The following is a 20,731-nucleotide window of genomic DNA, read 5'->3' as shown; positions in this document are numbered from 1 at the left end:
TCGGTAAGACATGTGGTGCTTTGCTAGGTCCATTTGAGGGATAAATTCTTCATTTTCTAAACTACCAAGCTTCTCATCATCCACTCTCAGGTTAGCATTATATGCATCAATTTTCTATCAGAAAATGGATTAGACAAGACCATCTTATAAATCTCATATACTTTTTAAGGAACAACAAATTTCATTGTCCTACAGAAGACAAGAATATACTGCTCTTCTAAGAATAAACACAGATAATAAAAATCAAGCTTAAATTTTCTATTTATAGTATGTTTTTAAACATGGCTATAACAGGCTTGATCCTTGAAGTGTTAGCTGGTTTTTATTAAAGAACCATGTTCACTTTTTAATAAAAGAGCCACAGTAGATAAAGTATGACTCATACAATTCGTACTCCCTTTCAAAAGCAGAGATTGCAATGTCTGCCCTTAATGACACAGAGCAGGGTCATTTTGCTAAAAACTAAAAAATGGCACGATGTGTCTTCTCTGACCAACACTAGACCACATATTTGTATAATGAAAAAATATTGTCAAACTCATAAAACAGAACTGTGTTTATATTGCCACGAACTTTTTAAAGCCTATGCATTAATCCTAGATTGTCAGCAGAGAGAGTACTAACGAAGTCAACAGCCTTTTGTCTGTGGTGTATAATTCAATAGAACAAAACCAAGCAGACATGAGATCAAGTAAATGTTCATTTCTGGGTGTCTTTAATCCAGCAAATCTTTAACATAAAATATATAAACTTAAAAAAAAGATAAGCTGAAAATGAGTACATTAATTCAGAAATAAAATTAAAAACCACTGAGGCCCAATTAAAAATAAAAATAAAAAAAGTAAAGCATGATACAATTCCAGAGTGATGAGACAATGAACAAGTGCAGTCACTGTAAAAGGTGCCACAGTGGAGAGTGGCATCTGGTTGTCCTTTCTTCTAGGGCAGTGAAGTTGTACTGGGGACATGGTGGATCGCCCAGAGACCACAGTTTCCAGTGTCCCTTGCATGTATGTATGGCCACATGAGTTAGGTCATGTCTATGAGCCCTGACAAGAGTGATGTGCGCCACTTTCTAGTCCAGGGCTCAAAGCAGTGGTTTTACATTCCTGTACAATCTTTCTCCTTCCTGTTAGCAGGAAAACGGAGGTGCTGCTACCAGCTTCAGTCTTAAAGATGAGGGCAAGGCCCTGGGCGATGGTACAACTGCAAAATGGGAGGAATCTGGATCCCTGATGACCATACGGAGCAGAGGCACAAGCCAATGTGAAAACCAGGACTGTAACATGAAAGAAATTAATTCTGGAGTACTGTCCATGCCCTGCTAAAGAAGCTAAAGCCATCATCAGATTGGGAATATTTAAGTGAACAGAAAACTGTTTCGGCAATGCAGACAATTAAATGAGTTTTGGGCTATGGTACCGTTGGTAAAACATGTCTCTTGGTATTCTACATAACAAACAAATTTCCATCTGAGGATGTACTGACTTTTTCCGATAACTATGCTGTCATGGTTATGATTGGTGGAGAGCCATATACTCTTGGACTTTCTGATACTGCAGGGCAAAAAAATTATGACTACCACCAGAGTTACGTACAAATAGATGTATTTCTAGTCTGCTTTTCAGTGGTCTCTCCGCTCTGCTTTGAAAATGCAAAAGAAAAGTAGGTACCTGAGACAACTCACCACTGTCTGAAGACTCCTTTCTTGCTATTGGTACCCAAACTGATCTGCGAGATGACCCCTCTCCTATCAAGAAACTTTTCAAGAACAAATAGGACACTATTGCTCCAGAGACTGTTGAACAGCTGGACCATGACCTGAAGGCCATCAAGTGTGTGAAGTGTCCTGCACTCACACAGAAAGTCTTGCAGAATGCATCTGACAAAGCAATATTAGCTACCCTGGAGCCTCCAAAAATGAAGAGCCACGGGTACACATTGCTTCAGAGTCCTTCTGCACAGCTGGTACCAGCATCATATTAAAAGCAATGTTCAAATCAAACTAAAAATTAAAAATTATAATTTGATTTTGCAATAATGACACATGTTCTACACTCAGCCACATGCACTCGTGTGAGACAAAGCCCATAGATAGGTACGCCCCCCCCTTCTCACTGTTCATTAACTGAGTAATTGCGCATTGTCAGAAAAGTGGTCAGTACTAGTCTTTGTTCTGTTTCAAAAAATTTTATTTTGGTACAACCACTATGGAAAACAGTATGGGATTTTCTAAGAAAACTAAAAATGAATGTGCCTTTTGACCCAGCAATTCCACTGTTAAGAGTATATCCTAAGAACCCTGAAACACCAATCCAAAAGAACCTATGCACACCAATGTTCATAGCAGCACAATTTACAATCGCCAAGAGTTGGAAGCAAACTAGATGCCCAGCAGTAAATGAATGGATCAAAAAACTATGGTACATTTACGCAACGGAATTCTGTGCAGCAGAAAGACAGAAGGAGCTCCTACCCTTTGCAACAGCATGGATGGAAATGGAGAGCATTATGCTGAGTGAAATAAGCCAGGCGGTGAAAGACAAATACCATATGATCTCACCTTTAACAGGAACCTAAACAACAAAATAAACAACCAAGCAAAATATAACCACAGACACTGAAATAGAGAACAGGGTGAGTGACCAGAGGGGAAAGGGGAGGGAATTTCGGGGGAAAAGGAGAAGGACTCACAGGAACAAGTATAAAGGACACATGGACAATAACTAAGGTAGCGGGCGTGGGGGGTGGGGAATGGGAGGGAGGTGGGGAGCACTCGGGGGGGGGCTGAGATGGGAGTATAAGACAGAAAATTGTACTTGAACAATAATTAAATAAATTTTTAAAAATCCCCCCAATTTTTTTATTTTTGTTTAAAAGCAAGGCATACTTGTGATGCCTCTGTAAGTCTAATTCAAGTTGTTAAAGCTGTTCCCAGGTTCCACTTTGCAGGGTGAACTGGGATATCTAGCTTTTTTTCGTGTGTGTGTGTGTGTGTGTGTGTGTGTGTGTGGAAGGGCCTTGTTTTTGTTGAGTCATTTTTGTAAAAAATTAATTAACCATAGGACAGAACTTGAGGAGGATGGAGTGATTCCACAATCACTTCCTAGATTTAGTTTAGAAAACATGCTCCCCACCTGGTGCTTGTATGAAGGGGTATGGTACATGCCTCATTTCATAACATGCTCCTTTTCGGAAGTTGCCTTTCCTCCCCACCCTTGCGCAGGCCCAGTGTTCGATGAAACCCCTGACAGCGGGAGGGACCTGTCTCGTCCCTCCTCTTTTCCAGATGCACTACATACGTAACTGTGACTTTCAAGGAAATTTGTTAGCCATTTGCTGATTTTTTGAAGTTAATGTCTAACTTCTTCCACAAACGAAAAAAAGTATTGTCCCTTTTGAAATACACCAAATGTATTGTGTACATAATTTTTAAAAAAACCAAGCCTTTCCCCCATCAGTCATTATCTTATATGCTTAGCACAGATATGTAGCTCAATGTGTACAATCTGGTATTCCTAGAACGCAGCCGAAAACCTGGTGTATATGAGGGGTGGTACTGGGAGACAGATGTCTGTGGAACCATGCACATCCTCTTTCGTGCTATGAGGGTGAAGTCATGCTTCATTAAGAAGCTAGGGGTGGGGTCGGGTGGGGAGAACATTGAACAATCTGGAGACCAGCCAGGGGACTCCCCTTATTTATGTTTTACGTGAGGAGCCCTAGAGCAGCCAATAGAGGCTCTCTCGTTTAATAAAAAAATCACAAAGAAAGTCTTATGAAGACTCTTTATAAGTGTTAATAGGGATTTTATCAGCTTATTTTGATTGCAGTTTACAGTTTTTAAAAATGTTCAGGTAATCCCTACCTTTCCCAAATCCTAATTCTTGTAGATTCATTAGTGTTGAACTGATGCTTTCTCATGTCTCAATTCTTTGTGTATATATGCATTCTGTTTAGATGTATTAAAAAAACAAACAAACAATGCTTCACAAGCCAAAACGAAAAACAAGAAAAAAAATAAGTTAATTCTGTGGGTTTTTTTAAAAGGCCAATGTTACTTTACAGCACCTTTGTTACAACAGCCTAGCCTTACCCCTGATTCAAATAGACAATGTCGCTATGTGGAAACAGGCACTGCCGTAGCAAATACCCAAAGTACAGGTACTAGTTCAGTGGTTGGGTTCTAGGTGGAAAGTAAATATGTTTCAGGCTAGAAACCTTGTGGCTTTTTGTATGCTGTGGGAAAACATTTGATAGAGCTACCATCTATGATAATTTAGAAGGTACCCCACATGACTATAGAGGCTTTCTAGGTAAAGCAATAGAAAGAGCCAAAATTTTAGTGCATATGGGCATCTGCTTACTGCTTTTAGTTAGGTATTTAGGAGAAAAAGATGAGATCAAGCAAGAATCAGTCAATTTATGAACAACAGATAATGTCCAGATATTTGGACCTTCACAGGTGTGGAGAGACAATTGTTTCTCTATATCAAACAACAGGTTGTAAAACTATTCTAGGTCACACATTTTCTCAAAGAACTTCCAATAAAGAAAAAAAAAAGATCCAGTTCTAGATAAACATCAGATTAAGCATATTATATTGCCATTCAAGGATATTATTTCAGATAGCTTTGAGGTAGCAGCCATTAAAAGTACAGACTCATGAGTCTAGAAATAAAAAACAAGAAAGAGAGGAGGGTTAAGAACTTTATGTCCAGAAAATAACTTCAGAGATGGTTCTGGACATAATGAAGTGGCTGGCAATGAAGAGACCAGAACTGTACCAAAGTCAGGGGGAATTATACTACCCAAGGCCCCAGAACCCCAGCTGGCTAAAACTCAGGTGGGCTTCTGGGGCCTTGGGTAGTATAATTGCTCCTGCCCTTAAGCTACCTCTACAGAGGGCGTACCCTTCAACATCAATTTATCTGTGATCTTGGAGAACAATGGATAAATAAAAACCTCCTACAAAGCAGAGCTAGGGCCCACAGAGGACAATGGACAGGGGGTTTCCACCAGAAAACAGAACCCGGGGGGCATCCAGAGGAGCTAACCAAGAAATGTACTCCAAGACCTCAGTAAGGAGTTTGCAAGTTTTGCCCAGCAGCATTTGATATCTGCTATTGACTAGTAACTGCAACGTTTTGGGTTCTCCCTTTTCTGAAAGAGACTTTGTCTTTCATTTATCCTGTTCTTGCTCCATAACTATATATTGTGGGGAGCAGACCTCTTCTCTTTGAGTTTACAGATTGCTGAACATGAAGAGCCATATCAGAACAACAACAAAAAAAGGTCCACTACCCAGGAATCCTAGAATTTGAGCAAGCAGCAGTAACTCGGTTGGCTTGTGTATCCCCTCCCTTAGGACAGAGTTCTGCGTGGGGAAAGTAGGGGCTGTAGCAACATCTAGAAGGCCAGAGGGTTGGACTGTGGCAGAAAATGCAATTTGCTACCAGAATCTTTTCTTCCCTTCTACAGTGTAGCAGCTCAGCCATGACCAGTGACCTAGAGAGGACATTTCTGAGCCTTCCTTGAAGATAGATACAGCTTATCCACTTTGCTTTTATTGATGGAATATGAATAGAGGGCTATCATAGACTTCCAAATCTGGGCCGTAGAATTCAGGCAAGTGCTTCTTCATGCTCTTTCCCCTTCCAGCTCACTGGAACATGGATATGACTGCGACCCTGCTTCAACCATGTAGCTGAGGAAGACACTCAGAGGAAGGAGATCAATAAGATGGAAAGAAATCAGTTCATGAATGACCTTGAGTCATCTGCCAACCTCTACCGCTTAACGATTGTTTTATAAGCAGCTGATATTGGAGTTCTTTTATCACAGCATCCTTATTCTAGCTTCATCCATACAACTACTGAACAGATGTTAAGATTTCAGTTGGTTAAGTTGTGCCAGTTTTAAATACAGGGGTAATAAAATCTATAGCATACACAAAATTGCACATGTTTAACATATACGTTTTGATGAGTTTGGACATATGCATATATGATGATACCATTACCACACTCAGGTACTAAATACATATACTCATCACATTCCAAAATGTCATCATCATGTGTGTGTGTTTTGTTTTTGGTGGTGTTTACTCTGTATATGCTAAGAACACAACCTGAGATACAACCCCTTATTATATTTTAAAGAGCATGCTAATTATGTATTAATTATGTACAATTTTTTCATACAATTATACCTAAAAAAGCATTAAAAAATAAAAACTGGGGAAACTGAACATTGACTAGATAACATTGAAAACATTTTCAAATGCCTTAAGTGTAATAATGGTATTATACTTAGCTTACAAAATAGAACCATTATCTTTCAGAGATACAAACTGAATTATTTATGGATAAGGTTATATGATATCTTGAATTTAATATAAATAAGCCAATGGAGTGGAAGAATAATGTGTGGTGGTATAAACCCAAATTGGCCACATGTTAACAACTGTCTAAGTTGACTGAAGAGTACAGGTATTTTAATATAATATTCTAACTTTGTGTGTGTTTAAAATTGTCCATAATAAAGTAGTTAAAATAATTTTTAAAAGTGATTATTAATAATGTTGGATTTTTAAAACTAGGAAAAGGTGGAAGGAGAACAGAAATATCATGTGTCACATATTCATTCTTCAGCAAGAGGCAAAAGCATTTTCAAAATTCCATCAAACACCGCAAATTAGTATTATAAGTATAAACTGTATTTTTAATGGTTTTAAATTTAACTTGTAAACATGTCTTAATGATTCCATAACTGTACAGGCTTGGTAAGTATATCACTTATAAATCTAGGCTTATATTTTATTTCAGTAGCAATACAAAACTATCATCAAAAATAAAATCTATAGTAACGCACAGGGGCACTGTGAGACTAAAGCGACAATGTATGTTAAAATACTTTGAAAATAATACTATTCTATACAAATATAAAAAGAAAAGTGCATTGTGTAGAAAATTAAACTATCATAACAGCAATAAAATATAAAAAGAAAATTAAGGTGTAAAAAGTTTGAAGGAGATTTGAAGTCCAATCCATGTTTAACACAAATGACTTTAATCTAGTGCAGACAGTCCGTATATGTGAGAGGAGAGGGCAAGTGGTTTTTCCTTCCCTTTGGCCTCCTAATAAACTACACGACTGTCAGGCCTACAAGAGTCAGGCCACTGGTCAGACATTACATTCTGAAAATATTTAACGTCCAACTTTTTTCTAAGTATTTTAAGACACCTAAAGAATAATACAGACTAGTTTAGATATGCAACCCTGAGTAATAAAATCTGTGAAGTTATTAGTATACATCTTTTTAAAAATATAGCACATTACAGTGATATGAAATTCAGCACTGACACCTCTAAGTAAACAGCCACCACCACCCTTAATTAAGAAATTACTACTGTAATTTAAGGATATTTAAGGTAGTGGTGGGAGTGGAAGTTGTAACACTGTCCGGGCACTACTTATAATTTAATTGTAAACACTTATTGCAGTAGTATTAACTTCATTTTGAAGATGAGAAAAAGGAAATTCAGATATGATAAATAGGTAAATGTAGTTTTCAAGGAAGAGAAGTCTTCCTCCCTCCCATTTCTCCTGCCAACTCCCAAACTAACTCACTAACTTACTAATTCTCTCTCGGCCTTTCCCTTCCTCCTTCCCTCCCTCCCTCCCCCCTTGGAGGTCCTGAGAGCAGGTTACAGTTTATTCATTTTTGGACTTTTGGTATCTAGCAAACTGGACAGTAAATATTGGCTGAACGAATCTTTTTAAGCTGCACGATCTAAAAAAATTCAAATTCAAGTAAAGAAATTTGAAATGCTGTATTTGAATCATACAAGTACATGTCTGTTAAAACTTTAAAATTAATGTAAGTGCCTAGCCACTTAACGAGTGCTTGTTTCTGTCTAAGTGCAGCCTTGGCTTACCAGCGTCATGAAGTGCGGTTCTACCCTGCAGGTCTGCATGCTCCGTGGGACAACTGTACTGTTAAAACACAGAGACCGAGTCATCTAAAAGAGTTTCATTTTAAAATTAAACATCTAATTTCCAATGAATAGCTGTCATTTAATCTTTAAATATTCCATTTATTGATAAACAAGGACTACCAGACAGGCTACTAAAATATTTTGACATGAAACAACTATAATACTTTATGCTGTAAATTTAACAATATTTCATCAAACACAAAAACATACGGTGCACTATAATAGCCTGGGATATAGAAACTATGTTATTGTTTGGTTGTATTTTTTTCGCATCATAGGTTACAACTTGAACAACTGAATCAGAAAAACCACTGAGTTCTGCTATTAAACTTGTTGTGAAAACGTTTATGGTGATATATGATTGGACCTTTTAACTGAAAATTCAGCCCACTAAGTCATAAAATTTTGTGGCTGCCTGATTACATGCTTAAGTAATGGTTACTATTATTTAGTGTAGGTAACTGATGTTAGAAATACACAGATTCTATGCTGCCTCACTTTATCTTATCTCATATACCAGAAAACAGAGAATTCTAATCTCCAGCTAATGTCAACAGGAAGGTCATGTCTTTGTTATTTATTTTTAATACACTGAGTTATGCAATTCATTTCCCTCAGAGTTTTTGCTCTTTATTGTTCACATTCTTTCACAAACTATGAAAAAATATTATGTAAACTATTAAAGTTAGCCTATTATTTTCTTTTATCTCAAATTCTGAAAACATATTAAAAACACATCTATTATTTGCAGTCAAAATAATAAAGCCAAAATATTAACCACTTTTACTACCTGTAGAAGTTTTTGTAGGCACAATGCATGTCCATACTTTGCAGCCAGGTGAAGAGCATTTCTCCCTATAAAAGTTTAAAATATATGTGAGTTTTCCATAGAAATGTGATTAATTTTTTCAAATTGAATTGACAGACTACTTAATTTGTAAGCATGTTTTCGGTTTCTAATATATTTCACCTGGATTGATATTTTAATACGATATAATTGCACGCACCGAAACAAGAAAGGTGAGAAGGAAAATTATGTACACGAATGCATAGAGAGCAAGCACTTTGTCTTATTAACCCTAGACCTACAATGCCTATAGCAGTGCCTCAGACAGTGAATAATCGCACACCAGCAGAGCAAAAAAGGCAGGAAGGCAGGGAGATAGGGAGAAAAGAGAGAAGGAAAAAGAGAATGAGGAAGACAGAAAAGGAAAGATACCTAGATTTCTCATAACATTTCCAAATCGGCATCATGTATACTAAAATGAAGTAAATTAAGAAGTATGTTAAAAAAGGGTATTCACTAATTTCTATATTCCAACTAAAATTTAAAGTTCATTAAGAAACTGTCTCTTAAAATCAGTCTTGTTCACCTATGAGGGGAGGGGAGGGGAGGGGAGGGGAATGGTGGAATAGTCCCTGGTATTCAACAAAATGTCACAGACACTGGGTCACATAAAAATTCAGGTTTTGTTAGCCAAATTCAGATCTAGCCACTAAGACACAGCACTAAAAATCAAGAAAATATCAGATCTACGGCTTACCACTGTAAATTATAGTAAAGGTTCATACCTGGTAAGACCCAAGTCATAAATACACCAAAATCACACTAACTTGATATCTGGTTATTTTCAATATACTTTCGTATTGCTTGCAAATAAAGAAATTAAGATTGAATAACATTTTTAAATCCAATTTTATCAAATATCCACATTTGGATTATAACAAATAATATAACAACAAGTGAGACAAGATCCTTGTCCTCAGAAAAGGACAACTCTAAGGACAAACATAATAAAACAGGGTAAATAAAAGTATGACTAAACAAAAGCAAAAACAAAAGACAAAGCTAAGCAGGTAGTTGAAACAGAGCATATGAAATCGTTTCTTCTGCGCTTGGAGAAGCAGGTGAGCACGACCCGCACAGGAGGAAGGGGGGCAAAAGTTACTGGATTGGCCACTAGGCAAAAATGGCAGGACCAGAAAGGGCACAGACAAAACCAAGAAAGGTACTTGAATCAGGAACAAATTTTAAAAGTCTTAAGAGTTCTAAAAAGGTATAGTTAGTTCAAATTTCTAAAAGTAAATATTCCTCTACATCAATGGAAGGCATGTATAATAGACCCACTCTTTTGTTCTTTCAAAGGTGGCAGATAGTTTGGTCTTTAATTTACAATTTGATACACATTTAGGTAAAGATTTTCCTCATTAACTCAATTATGATCTCTCTTCCTCTCCCTCCCTTCCATTTCTAAACAAAGTGCTAGTTAACAGTAATGCATTTATTTGTTCACACATGGCCTTATAGAATAAAAGATTAAAGCTGGTAAGAAAATTCTCTGTTCCAGGTCACCTCCTAGTTAATTGAATACCAAAGTAGAACTGCAGAGAAATAAACTGTCAAGAGTCCCAGAGAACTGAGAACGGTTATCCTGATGAACAGAAAACTAACACAGTCATTGAAGAAAAGCAACAGTTGTGTTCAAATACTTAAAGGTTGACCTTGTGACATGCACTCAGACTTATGCTGAAAGATTTTAAAAGACAGATAGAGGTACAACTAAATTTAAGCAGCAAACATGGTAATGGATAGACTTGGAACTATCTATAATAATTTTTTAAAATTTAGTTAGCCAAACACAGAACAGGTTTCCTTGTGAGGCATAATAATGAAGAACACAGACTCTGCTGGTGACACACCCACTGAAGGACCCAGTGCCTCCCAGCCTCACGGGGCTGATGCAGCAATGAAAGGAGTTAGCAGGTGTATACCACTCAGATGTCATGAAGTGGCAGCTATTCTTGTCGTGACCATTACTGGTAATGTTGTTGTCACGAGGCTGCTAGTTCCCCACCACAAGGTATGTCCGACCAAATGCCACTTGACCTTACAACATAAAGGATCCATGTACTGAACAGAGTATGAGTAGAAACTAAACGGCTCCTAATGGTTCTTCGAAATCTGACATTTTAGGAGCCTGTAACCCTACCAGGACCACCGCCAGGCCGGAGGCCCTCAGCTGATCATCAGCTCAGTAATCCTTTCTACTGAGTTTCCTGAACCTGACCTCTCCCCAGCAACACCTCAGAAGTAAACCTTTTCTCAACTACACAAAAACAGAAAATTAAGGATTTCTCTTTTTAAATCACATTTATATCTGCATAAGGACATGAACAGTGGATATGTTTGTATCTCCTTTCAGTCTGGTAATTGGCTGCCGAGGCAGACATACCTGCAGTGTCACTGGTTGTAATATCAACTCCGTGTATAAGGATGGCATTCAGACATTCGAGGTTCCCCTTTGAGGCCACCACGTGGAAGCTAAACGAAAGGAAAGTATGTGTTACGCCATGGAAACTCCCAAAGGTCAACTGAAATGCTACAGTAACATCACTCTTCATTCAAAAGACATACACATTTTAAAAGCTGGCACATTTATGTACTTAACAGAACAAAAAAATCTATCCCATGTTACTGAAAAACTCATTTAAACCCAAACATACATAAAGGGCCAATTCTTTTTAGAAATACCTCCTTAGAACCAATGGAATATTCCAATAACCAATAGTCAATAATAGAAATTTTATACTATGAGACGTCTGTCTGGAAAAACTCCAACCATCACCAACATAACAAGAACAGTTTGTACCACATTGATGAAACCCGGCAGCCAAGGAGGGTGGACTGGGATGCACATGTGTGAGCAATGATGACTTCACTGTACCAGTCAGGGAGGGCGGTAGATGCTGGTGAGTGAGCATGCGTACAGTGTGGCCACCACATTCAAAATGACTGAGCAAGTAGAGCAACAAATTTGCATCAAATTTTGCATTAAGCTTGAACATTCCTCCACAGATACTATTCAGATGATTCAGAGGGTTGCAACTATGGGCAACTGGTGATTGGCAGCTTCATCACAATAACGTCTGCTCATGTATCTCATCTCATGGAGAATTTTTGGTAAAACATCAAATTGCCCAGGTGTCTCAGCCTCTCTACAGCCCAAGTTTGTTGCCCTGCGACTTCTGGCTTTTCCCAAAACTAAAGTCACCTTTGAAAGGGAAGAGATTTCAGACCAGCGATGATTTCAGGAAAATACAACAGGGTAACTGATGGTGATTGGGAGAACTATGTGAGGTCCCCAGGTGCCTACTTTGATGAAGGGGACTGAGGTGTCCTTGTCCTATGTTTCTTTTATCTAGTATCTTCTTTAATAAATGTCTCTATTTTTCACACTACATGACTGGATAGCTTATGGACAGACCTTGTATATCATTAACTCTATAGTTTATTATTTCAATAGAAGGCACTGGTGCTTAAAACTTAATAAATGCACTGAAAAATTTCTATCGGTGATACACAGAAAATAAATTATCTATACTGACTAGTTTCAAATGTACTGAAACTGCCAAAACAAATGAAATTACAGTAGAATACTAAGTCCAAAGCCTGATCAAAATACTATCCCTTCTTTTTCAGAATTAGCAAATTAAACCTGACATAGATATGTCTTCAAAAACAACCAACTAAACTACACTTGAAAGCCATAAAAGAACTGGCATCAACCTCTTCTCTAAAAGTAACAAAGACTACCACCTAATTCTTCCTTTCACTCATGGACTAGAACAACTGCTTGAAGTTTCACATAAACAGACATAATTGAACAATTTTCCATAAGGCAAGTAAAGCCTGCTTAAAAAGTAGCTTTAAGCCATCAAGTATTCCAGACACGAGATGAAAAATCTCATTGGTTCCTTGATTATCTAACACTTCATCAATCAACAAATATTTACAGAAACTTTTTGCGTGCAATAAACTGACACTGACTACACTCCACCAAATCCAGATGGGTAGGTAAGTCCAAAAGGACTTGTTGGCAAAGGACGGAGAACTCAGGTTGAGACAGAACTGAGGCCCTAAACAAGCACAAGAACCACTGTGAGGATGGCAGGAGGTAAAGGGTGTGCGCGTGCTCAGCAAGGCGCCCGGATACCGATGCTCTCTGTATCACACTCACAGAAGGGTCTTTCCTGACCCCTCCACTTAAACGTTCGACAATTCCCCATTCCCTGAAACCTCAGTACTCCAGTTCCCGTCCTTGTCTTTATTATTCTATATAGAATTGTGTGTTTCCTAACATAATATGTAAATTCAGGATTTATTTTCTTCATAGCCTATCAATCCCTTCCCACTCAATTATAAATTCATAAAAGCAAGGATTCTTGTCCATTTTGTTTCCTATTATATTCCCAGAACCAATCTAAGTACCAGTCACATGATGGGCCCTAAGATATGTGAATAACTGAATACTTAAAGACAAAATCTGGAGACAGCTTATAAATTCATTCCCACATATTACAAAATTCTATCTCTATGAAGGATATAAGTGCAAACTAGAGATAAAGCACTACTAATTAAAATTAAACAGACTTGGTATAATTTGAATTAGAGAAAGATGTTTCTGATAAAAAGAATATGGTATTCTTAAAAGTTAGATAAATTCTACTTATAGTAGAATTAAAATAGTATAAGGTTGAGGCCATCAATCTCTCTGTAACACTGAAGTGGGGAATTACACCATGCAAGGTGCATCTTTACACCATTAGAATCTTTTGAAGAATGGCAATTTCCTTCAAGCACAGGTTTTATTCTCCCAGCAATCTTAAAGATATTTTTGTTTGTTTTCATTTCTTAGCTCACAAAATTTGGAGGACTTCTTTCTTCAAAATAAATCATCATTACATATTAATGATGTACGAAAGGGCGGAAATCATAACAATCCTCAATGCATTATTAATGCTGGTGTGCTATAAACAGATGTGCTTCAAAAAGAAGATACAGCAATCATTAAATTGTATGCTAAGAGTTGTAAAGGAAATCTGAAAAACTGCACTAAGAAATACTCTTTCGCAATTAAAAAATCCATACATTTTCTTTTTCTTAATATGTTTTCTTTTTTAAACAAGACATGTACTACTACTTCCATAACAGAAATGCAAACAGTTCAGACAATACCCACCCTGTAAGAACTAGAAAAGCTGCATAAAATATAAGACACATGTGTGGCCCTGGCTGGGTACCTCCGTTAAGTCAGAGCATCATCCCAATGGGCCGAGGTTGCGGGTTCGATCTCTGGTCAGGGCACATACAAGAATCAACCAGTGAATGCTTACATAAATGGAACAACAAATTGATGTTTCTGTCTCTCAAATCGATAAATAAAATATTTTTTTAAATATATCCGGCATATGTCTGAAGTTATCAGTGAGCTAAACAAGATAGTGAAAAATTAAATGGGCAAGATGCAAGAAAGGACAAAGGTCCAGAGAGGTGAGCTTGGTGCTTGAGGCCATTTTTGCCTGGGAGCAATTCTTGATTCCAGAGAAAATAGCTGGGAAGTTGAACCTCTGACAGCGTTAGGGCTGGGGAGATGGGAACTGGAATCCACAACTCTCCAAGTGGTAGGGGGATTTCTTGGTGGATCTGCCCCATTTTGCATTGGCAAAAGACTGCAACCTAAGAGAGAGGTGAACAGGAAGGAAATAGATCCTTGCACTGACTACAGCCAAGATCCAAATATTTCATTTTTGGAATTGGGATTGAACTCAAGGAGCACTTGTTATTTTTGTCTTAAATTTCCAAATTAACCACCCTCCATCATTGAAAATAAATTTATGTTTATAATTATAGATAATACAGAAAATATATTTGTAACAAGTTGTATATTTGACTAATTATAAAATGCTTTAATTAATGGAGAATACAGTTTGTGTGTAATAAAATGAAAATATTTCCTTATAAATCCCAGAAAGAATTCTACCTCCTGTAGTGAAAACCTCAGACTAGTTACACTCAAATATTTCACAAAATAAAGTTCATAGTTCATCAAATCACTTTATATTTTTACAACTCTAACCTGACCATTAACACAAATAATTTCACTCAAAATTGAACCCTAGCTCAAAAGAATCTGAACAAAAACTCAGCAACCCTTCATTTAAAACATCTAAAGCAGGGATGGGCAGAACTAAAGAAAGAAGGGTTTGAAGATTTTCAAGCCCAAAGAAGATTCCCTTATATCTTTTTAACATCTTAGTGTTTGGGAGAAAAGAAACCTGAGAAGCACAGTCACTTTTACATGTTAAATTTTCACTATATATGCTGTGAGTCCTATAAATAGCTTAAAATTTACCTAAAATAGGAGCAGGACTCAAAATAACCAATGTTTCTATACCTATCAAATTGCCTACTTGATAAAATTAAAATTGTATAGAAAAACTGGAACTTTTCAAACTTTATTGCTCCTAAAAACTGTTTAATTTATAAGTCATGCTTCTTTATTTTTACTATTCTTAAATATCTAAGCATCCTACGGTAGTAACCCACATCAAACACTGACTATTCACTTCTTAACATTCATCTCTATATTTAGTATCTGGTTTCCACTTATGATAGTCTAAATAAATTCACGCTAGTATAAGACAGAGGAATTTCAGGAAATGCGACTTTTCACCTCTAACTTTGGAATGTTTCCCAGATGTGGTTTTAACTGCTATAATTATAGATGATAGTAACAGAACCTAGATCTTACCCTTTAACTCAATGGATCCCCACCCTGAACTGGAAGGGAAGTGATGGCTGGGGGGGTGGGAGAAAAGGTAACATGGAAACAAGCCACAGGCCTCAGTAACACAGAAACTAAAAGGAAGGATCGCTATCAATGTCTCCCTAAGCCACACAAGTTTTTCTGCCTCCCTTTCTGCTAAAAACATTCTCATTTAAACTAAATTTAAGTCTCATTCACCCAAATATACAAATGAATTGGGGGTAGAGAGGAAAACACAGTGCAATTTACAGAACGGGAGACATAGAACTTGGGTCCTCATCCTACCCCTGTAACTTTTGGTGCAATTAGACCAAATTATTTAACTTCTGTAAACTTTTCCTACTTCTTTTAGAGGGCCACTGCGAGGATTAAACAGGAGAAGGAATATGAAGAAGCTTCTAAAGGAAACACACCAAATAACGCAGGCTGTGGCGAGCCGCAGGACCTAAAGAACTACATCACTGCTGGTACTTTTAACATTCGCTCTCTAGCTTGGAAATCTTTCAAGGAACAATTATTAGTCCAGAATGTTTAAAAGAGATGTTTGAAAACATTTTAAATGTGGGTTTTGATAAAGATTTTTCATTTTAAAAGCTTATACGCACAATTCACAAGCTACATTTGTATCCCAAGGGTCTTCCCAAATTCCCTTTAGGACATCATCAGTAATACTTACGCAGATCTGCCTTCCACATCTAGCTTGCCTGGACTGACCCCTTTTTTGGCAAGGATTGAGGACACTTTTTCTACATCACCCCTTTCTGCTGCTTTCATCAATCGGTCATCGTATTTGTTCCAATCCGCTACATTCTACAAAAATAGGGAAAAAAAGTAAATATAGCATACTGTATATACTATACTAGTAAGACTTTCTAAAGAAGAAAAGAAAAACATTATTGCATACTATATCATTCAGTTTCTAATTGCATTCCAGATTTCCTTCTCCCTGTTATGCTAACTTCACAAAGAGAACCTTTTAAAAATACATGATATGCAGGAAATACTTCAAATTGTATTTTTGAGAAAAAGCATGCTTCTCATGTTCTCTGCTCTGTTTTCTTTGCTTTCAGAACAAAGAAAGTAAACGAATAATTGTTGAACACCTACCCTGTGCCAGGCATGAATTACTCAAACAACCCTAGTACACTAAAATTATTATCCCCAATTAACAGATGAGAAAAGTTGAGGCTCCAGAAACATTAAATGACTTAAGTGGCCAAGTCCAACCTTGACTTCTCATGATTTCCAAAATCAGCATGCTTCTCCTATCCTCCAACTCATGCTTTGAAACTTGGCTCTGGTTACATATCTCTAAACACCTTTAGATGCAGTGGAATTCTACACATATTTTTTAAAAGCCCCTCTCTCCTGTGGTTGGAAATATACTTATGGAGGCAAATGACACACACACACACACACACACACACACTCTCTCTCTCTCTAAATAGAGAAAGCAATACATTATATGTATATTAGGATAAAAAGAAACTTCTACAGAGAAAACATTTTAAATACGACTCTGAAGTATTACTACTTAAAAATCCTAAGATAACAGGACTATAAGTGACTTTCATTTTCTTTTTTTTTACATTCAACATACATTGCTTTTGTTAAAAAGATTTTTAATTTTATCAAAAGCTCGGTGCACATGTATCTAAAAGAGCAAAGGCAATTTTTAAAATATGTTTAAAAGTGTTTCAAGGCTATCTTTAGCTTTGAATGGAAAAAATACAGTCACGATATTCTGAAGCCAATAACTTGGATCTTCTCTTAGTGAGCAGAAATGTAGAACCCAGAACTAAAATATATATTATTTTAGCCTTTTAAAATATTATATAGTAAATGTATTGCTAAGTTTTGTGTTGAGTCCAGTATTATTTGTAGAGCAAAAAAAGATGTACATAATTTTGAATTACCTGACAGAGCAATTCCTATGTCCACAAATATCATAACACATTTCTGGAGGAGAAATGAATCACTTATATGAAGCATATCCTCTAAATGTTTGACCATTATGATTATTTTATATACTATCCCCTCCAAACCAAAAGGAAAAAATCACCAGTTTTCTAACTAAATAAGCAATGTATTTATTAAATACTTGAAGTGAAAAATAAATATGAAAAAAAGATAAATACATTAAAATTTTGACCCACTGCTGAAATGTAGTGGAATCTAGTTCAACTACCTACATAGACCTGTCTCTAAAGTAATCAAATTTGGAGATGAACCCCCTTCCTTCTAACTTCAAAAATTCAAACTGACAACTATGAGCAGAGACAGCCCTACTTACTGGCTCAAAGTCTAATCTAGGTACCTCCTTTCTTTAGCTTTAAAGCAAAACAAAGGGTTTACCGACTTAGTGGTAGAAGGTGCAGGCTTAGGAGACTGTTCTCAAATGCCTAAGGGATCAAGTCACACAAACACGAGATCTAAACTGATTAATAACTTATCCTTGCCGTTAAAACAATCCTAACTTTACACCCAAGTAAATTTGTTGGGGGAGAAAGAAACTATTTGAAACACTAAGAAAGGTAAAATCCAAAAGTAAGACTGTTTAAAATATACTTTAAGGTGATTGTAGCCTCTTACTATCACATGGTTTTCACTTCTACTCTACCAAGCAGGTTTTCCACTTTGCTCCACTGTCAGTTAACAGAAACACAGCTGCATTATTAAGATTCTATCATAAGGTTTTTAAACCTGGAAACAGAAAGAAGAAATTTTGTTTTCTATCACTAACACCAATCTGTTAATCGGACAAATCAGAAAGAACATCACAAGACAAAGAAACCAGAGTTAATAAAGTTAACCAAAGTTAACAGTAGTACACTTTAAACAAATACAGTTCAGAAAGCCTAAGAGAGAATCTTGTTAGACTGGATGGCACGGATACCTACTCTGTTCTTAGGCGCACAAGAAAACCAGCAGTTCATCATAGGCAGGATTTAGTTTCTTTTGCTAACACTAAACTACTTCACATTAAGTTACAAATCTCCGTGGCTCACAAAGCAAGCCTGCCAACTCCTAACCAGTGCCTCGTCCCTCTCTCTACAACGCTTCCTGTTCCACAATCCTCATGTGGCGCTACACTTAGCTTGGATCTCTAACGATATTTTCTTCATCTTCGGGATCATTCTCCGCCTTCATAACGCTTGAAAACTACCTTCGCCGCAGTGCAGAACTTGACAAGAGCAGCCCCAAGTCAGGTACCGTAACTCCTCCTATTTCTTATTCTTCAGAGGCTGTCTTTCAAAGCTGTTCCCTTTCAGAGACTCTGGTGGAAAATTTGAAGTACACTCTGCATCCTGCTGCCTCAAGACTGCAACACAGACGCTGCAGTGCACGATAAAACAGACCACACCCGAATCACCGGTAAACAGCGCGGAGGCCGTCTCCCATTGGTCAGGTTCTATTTCAGATTCCATAGGACTTGACAGCTGAGTGACAGAAAGCAGCAGCTAAGAATATACTGTAAATGAATGCCTCTCCTCTGAGTAATACATCTCAGGTCTACTGGGGGCCCAATGACCCAAACATATTGTAAAATATACTTATTGTATCAAAACAACTGGTGTGACATTATGACAGGATTTTTAAGAGTCAAATTTGGTTATTCCACAAAATAATATTTAAAACCAGCTTCAGCCTTAGGACCATCCACAGTGAACTTATAATAGCATTGATACACAGAATATAAAATTCTATTCTAAGCAAATGTGTCACACTTTAATTTAAGGAAACACACACACACAGTAACACTTTCAAATTTTCTCCATTTTCCTTCCTACCCCTATCAGTCTCCCGCACACAACCAGGTTTCAGTTTACAACGGCTGCCAGTCTGTCTCCTAACACGTTAAATGAGAAGAGCCGGAGGTACTGCCAAGACACTAAATAGACTGCATTATGATGAATACATTTCAACAAATTTTATATTTAACTCAGTACTCTTAATTTCCAAGTTTAGCATCCTGCCTGATATGACAAGTAAATATTTTATCGGTGGAAAATCAAATTATCGGGATACAAGGATTAAAAAACAGACTGATTACATACTAAAAGAGGCAAATGTATATTAGACACTGAGCCAGACTGTAAATAAAACTCCACTTGGACACAAAGCAGATAACTCCTCCACATTCTCATTTAGAACACTTGTACCAACATTCCTTATATTACCAAGGACCGGAACGAACATCTGCACGCTCCAGGGTGTTTTTCACCTTTTCATGGCCGCAACACATGAGAATAATTTATACTTCCTCCAAAAAGACAGATTTTGGAAACATGTTTCACAGGAACGTAAAACTTTCCAACACAACAGCATAGGAAAAAGCTAACTGCTATGCTAGAGATCATGCTGCCTGTTAAAACTGTTATAAACTTCATCAAGAAATCCATTTCATACTATTTAAATTTAAAATATTGGGTACATATTCCAATTATAAAATATATATAAGGTCATACACATAACGTATTATTTCTGAAACAATGATTTTTTTTTCTCAAATCACATTAGACATCACGATGCATTCTTGGCTGGACCCAGAGACTCCACCCACTGTGTGTCACCCTTCTTCAAAGGAAATCTGGAAAAGAACTCAGGCTCTGTCCTTCGGTTAACAAAGCAAGCACATTCTTTCTACAAATAGGACAGCAAAGGCAAAGGAAACAAGAAAAGGGGAAACCTGTAACGAGCATTCAAAACCATATAAGGAGCTGTCCGTGCTAAGGCGACAATGACGTGCCCTCCTACACTGCAGAAGTCCTGAACCGTCCCTGCCTCTGTGACTTAATCTCCTACTCCTACTCTGACAACCTCCTCCCCAGATACGTCCCCAAAACTGGAGGTAAATTCCCACCTTTGCTGTCTCCAGTGCCCATGGGTTCTTCCCTCACCTTCACTCAGGCTCTTCCCAAATGTCGCTTCCTCAGAAGGCTTCTCAAGCCTCTATACCAAAACAGTCCCAGCCCACTCTACCCCTGCTACTCTCATCTTCCTGCCCTGTTGTACGTCTATTTACATATGAAAATCTCAATGCAATATACCACATGAACAGAATTAAGGATGAAAATCACATGATTATCTCAATTAATACTTGAAAAGCATTACACAAGCAAT

General features: G+C 37.2%; 1 protein-coding gene and 1 pseudogene across 3 annotated transcripts in view; one reads left to right on the top strand and one right to left on the bottom strand.

Annotated features, from left to right (window-relative positions):
- UACA (uveal autoantigen with coiled-coil domains and ankyrin repeats) overlaps positions 1 to 20,731 on the bottom strand; it is an 89,177-nt gene that overhangs the window by 30,339 nt on the left and 38,107 nt on the right. The window contains exons 1-5 of one of the 3 annotated variants that reach the window (XM_037047165.1): positions 18,508 to 18,950; positions 16,284 to 16,417; positions 11,234 to 11,322; positions 8,791 to 8,855; positions 7,941 to 7,998 (exon numbers count right to left, since the gene is read on the bottom strand). In XM_037047165.1, coding sequence (XP_036903060.1) covers positions 7,941 to 7,998; positions 8,791 to 8,855; positions 11,234 to 11,322; positions 16,284 to 16,417; positions 18,508 to 18,546 — 385 coding nt within the window. In that variant the 5' untranslated portion in view covers positions 18,547 to 18,950. Of the gene's footprint in view, positions 1 to 7,940; positions 7,999 to 8,790; positions 8,856 to 11,233; positions 11,323 to 16,283; positions 16,418 to 18,507; positions 18,951 to 20,731 lie in introns of those variants that run through there. The other 2 variants (XM_037047166.1, XM_037047164.1) reach the window with 2 other exon arrangements.
- LOC118987660 (cell division control protein 42 homolog) lies at positions 1,388 to 1,986 on the top strand (annotated as a pseudogene).

This window comes from Sturnira hondurensis, unplaced genomic scaffold, assembly GCF_014824575.4.
Source record: "Sturnira hondurensis isolate 20B ecotype Veracruz unplaced genomic scaffold, ASM1482457v3 Scaffold0005329, whole genome shotgun sequence".
Taxonomy (NCBI): Eukaryota; Metazoa; Chordata; class Mammalia; order Chiroptera; family Phyllostomidae; genus Sturnira; species Sturnira hondurensis.
This window is presented reverse-complemented; position numbering and strand designations above follow the sequence as displayed.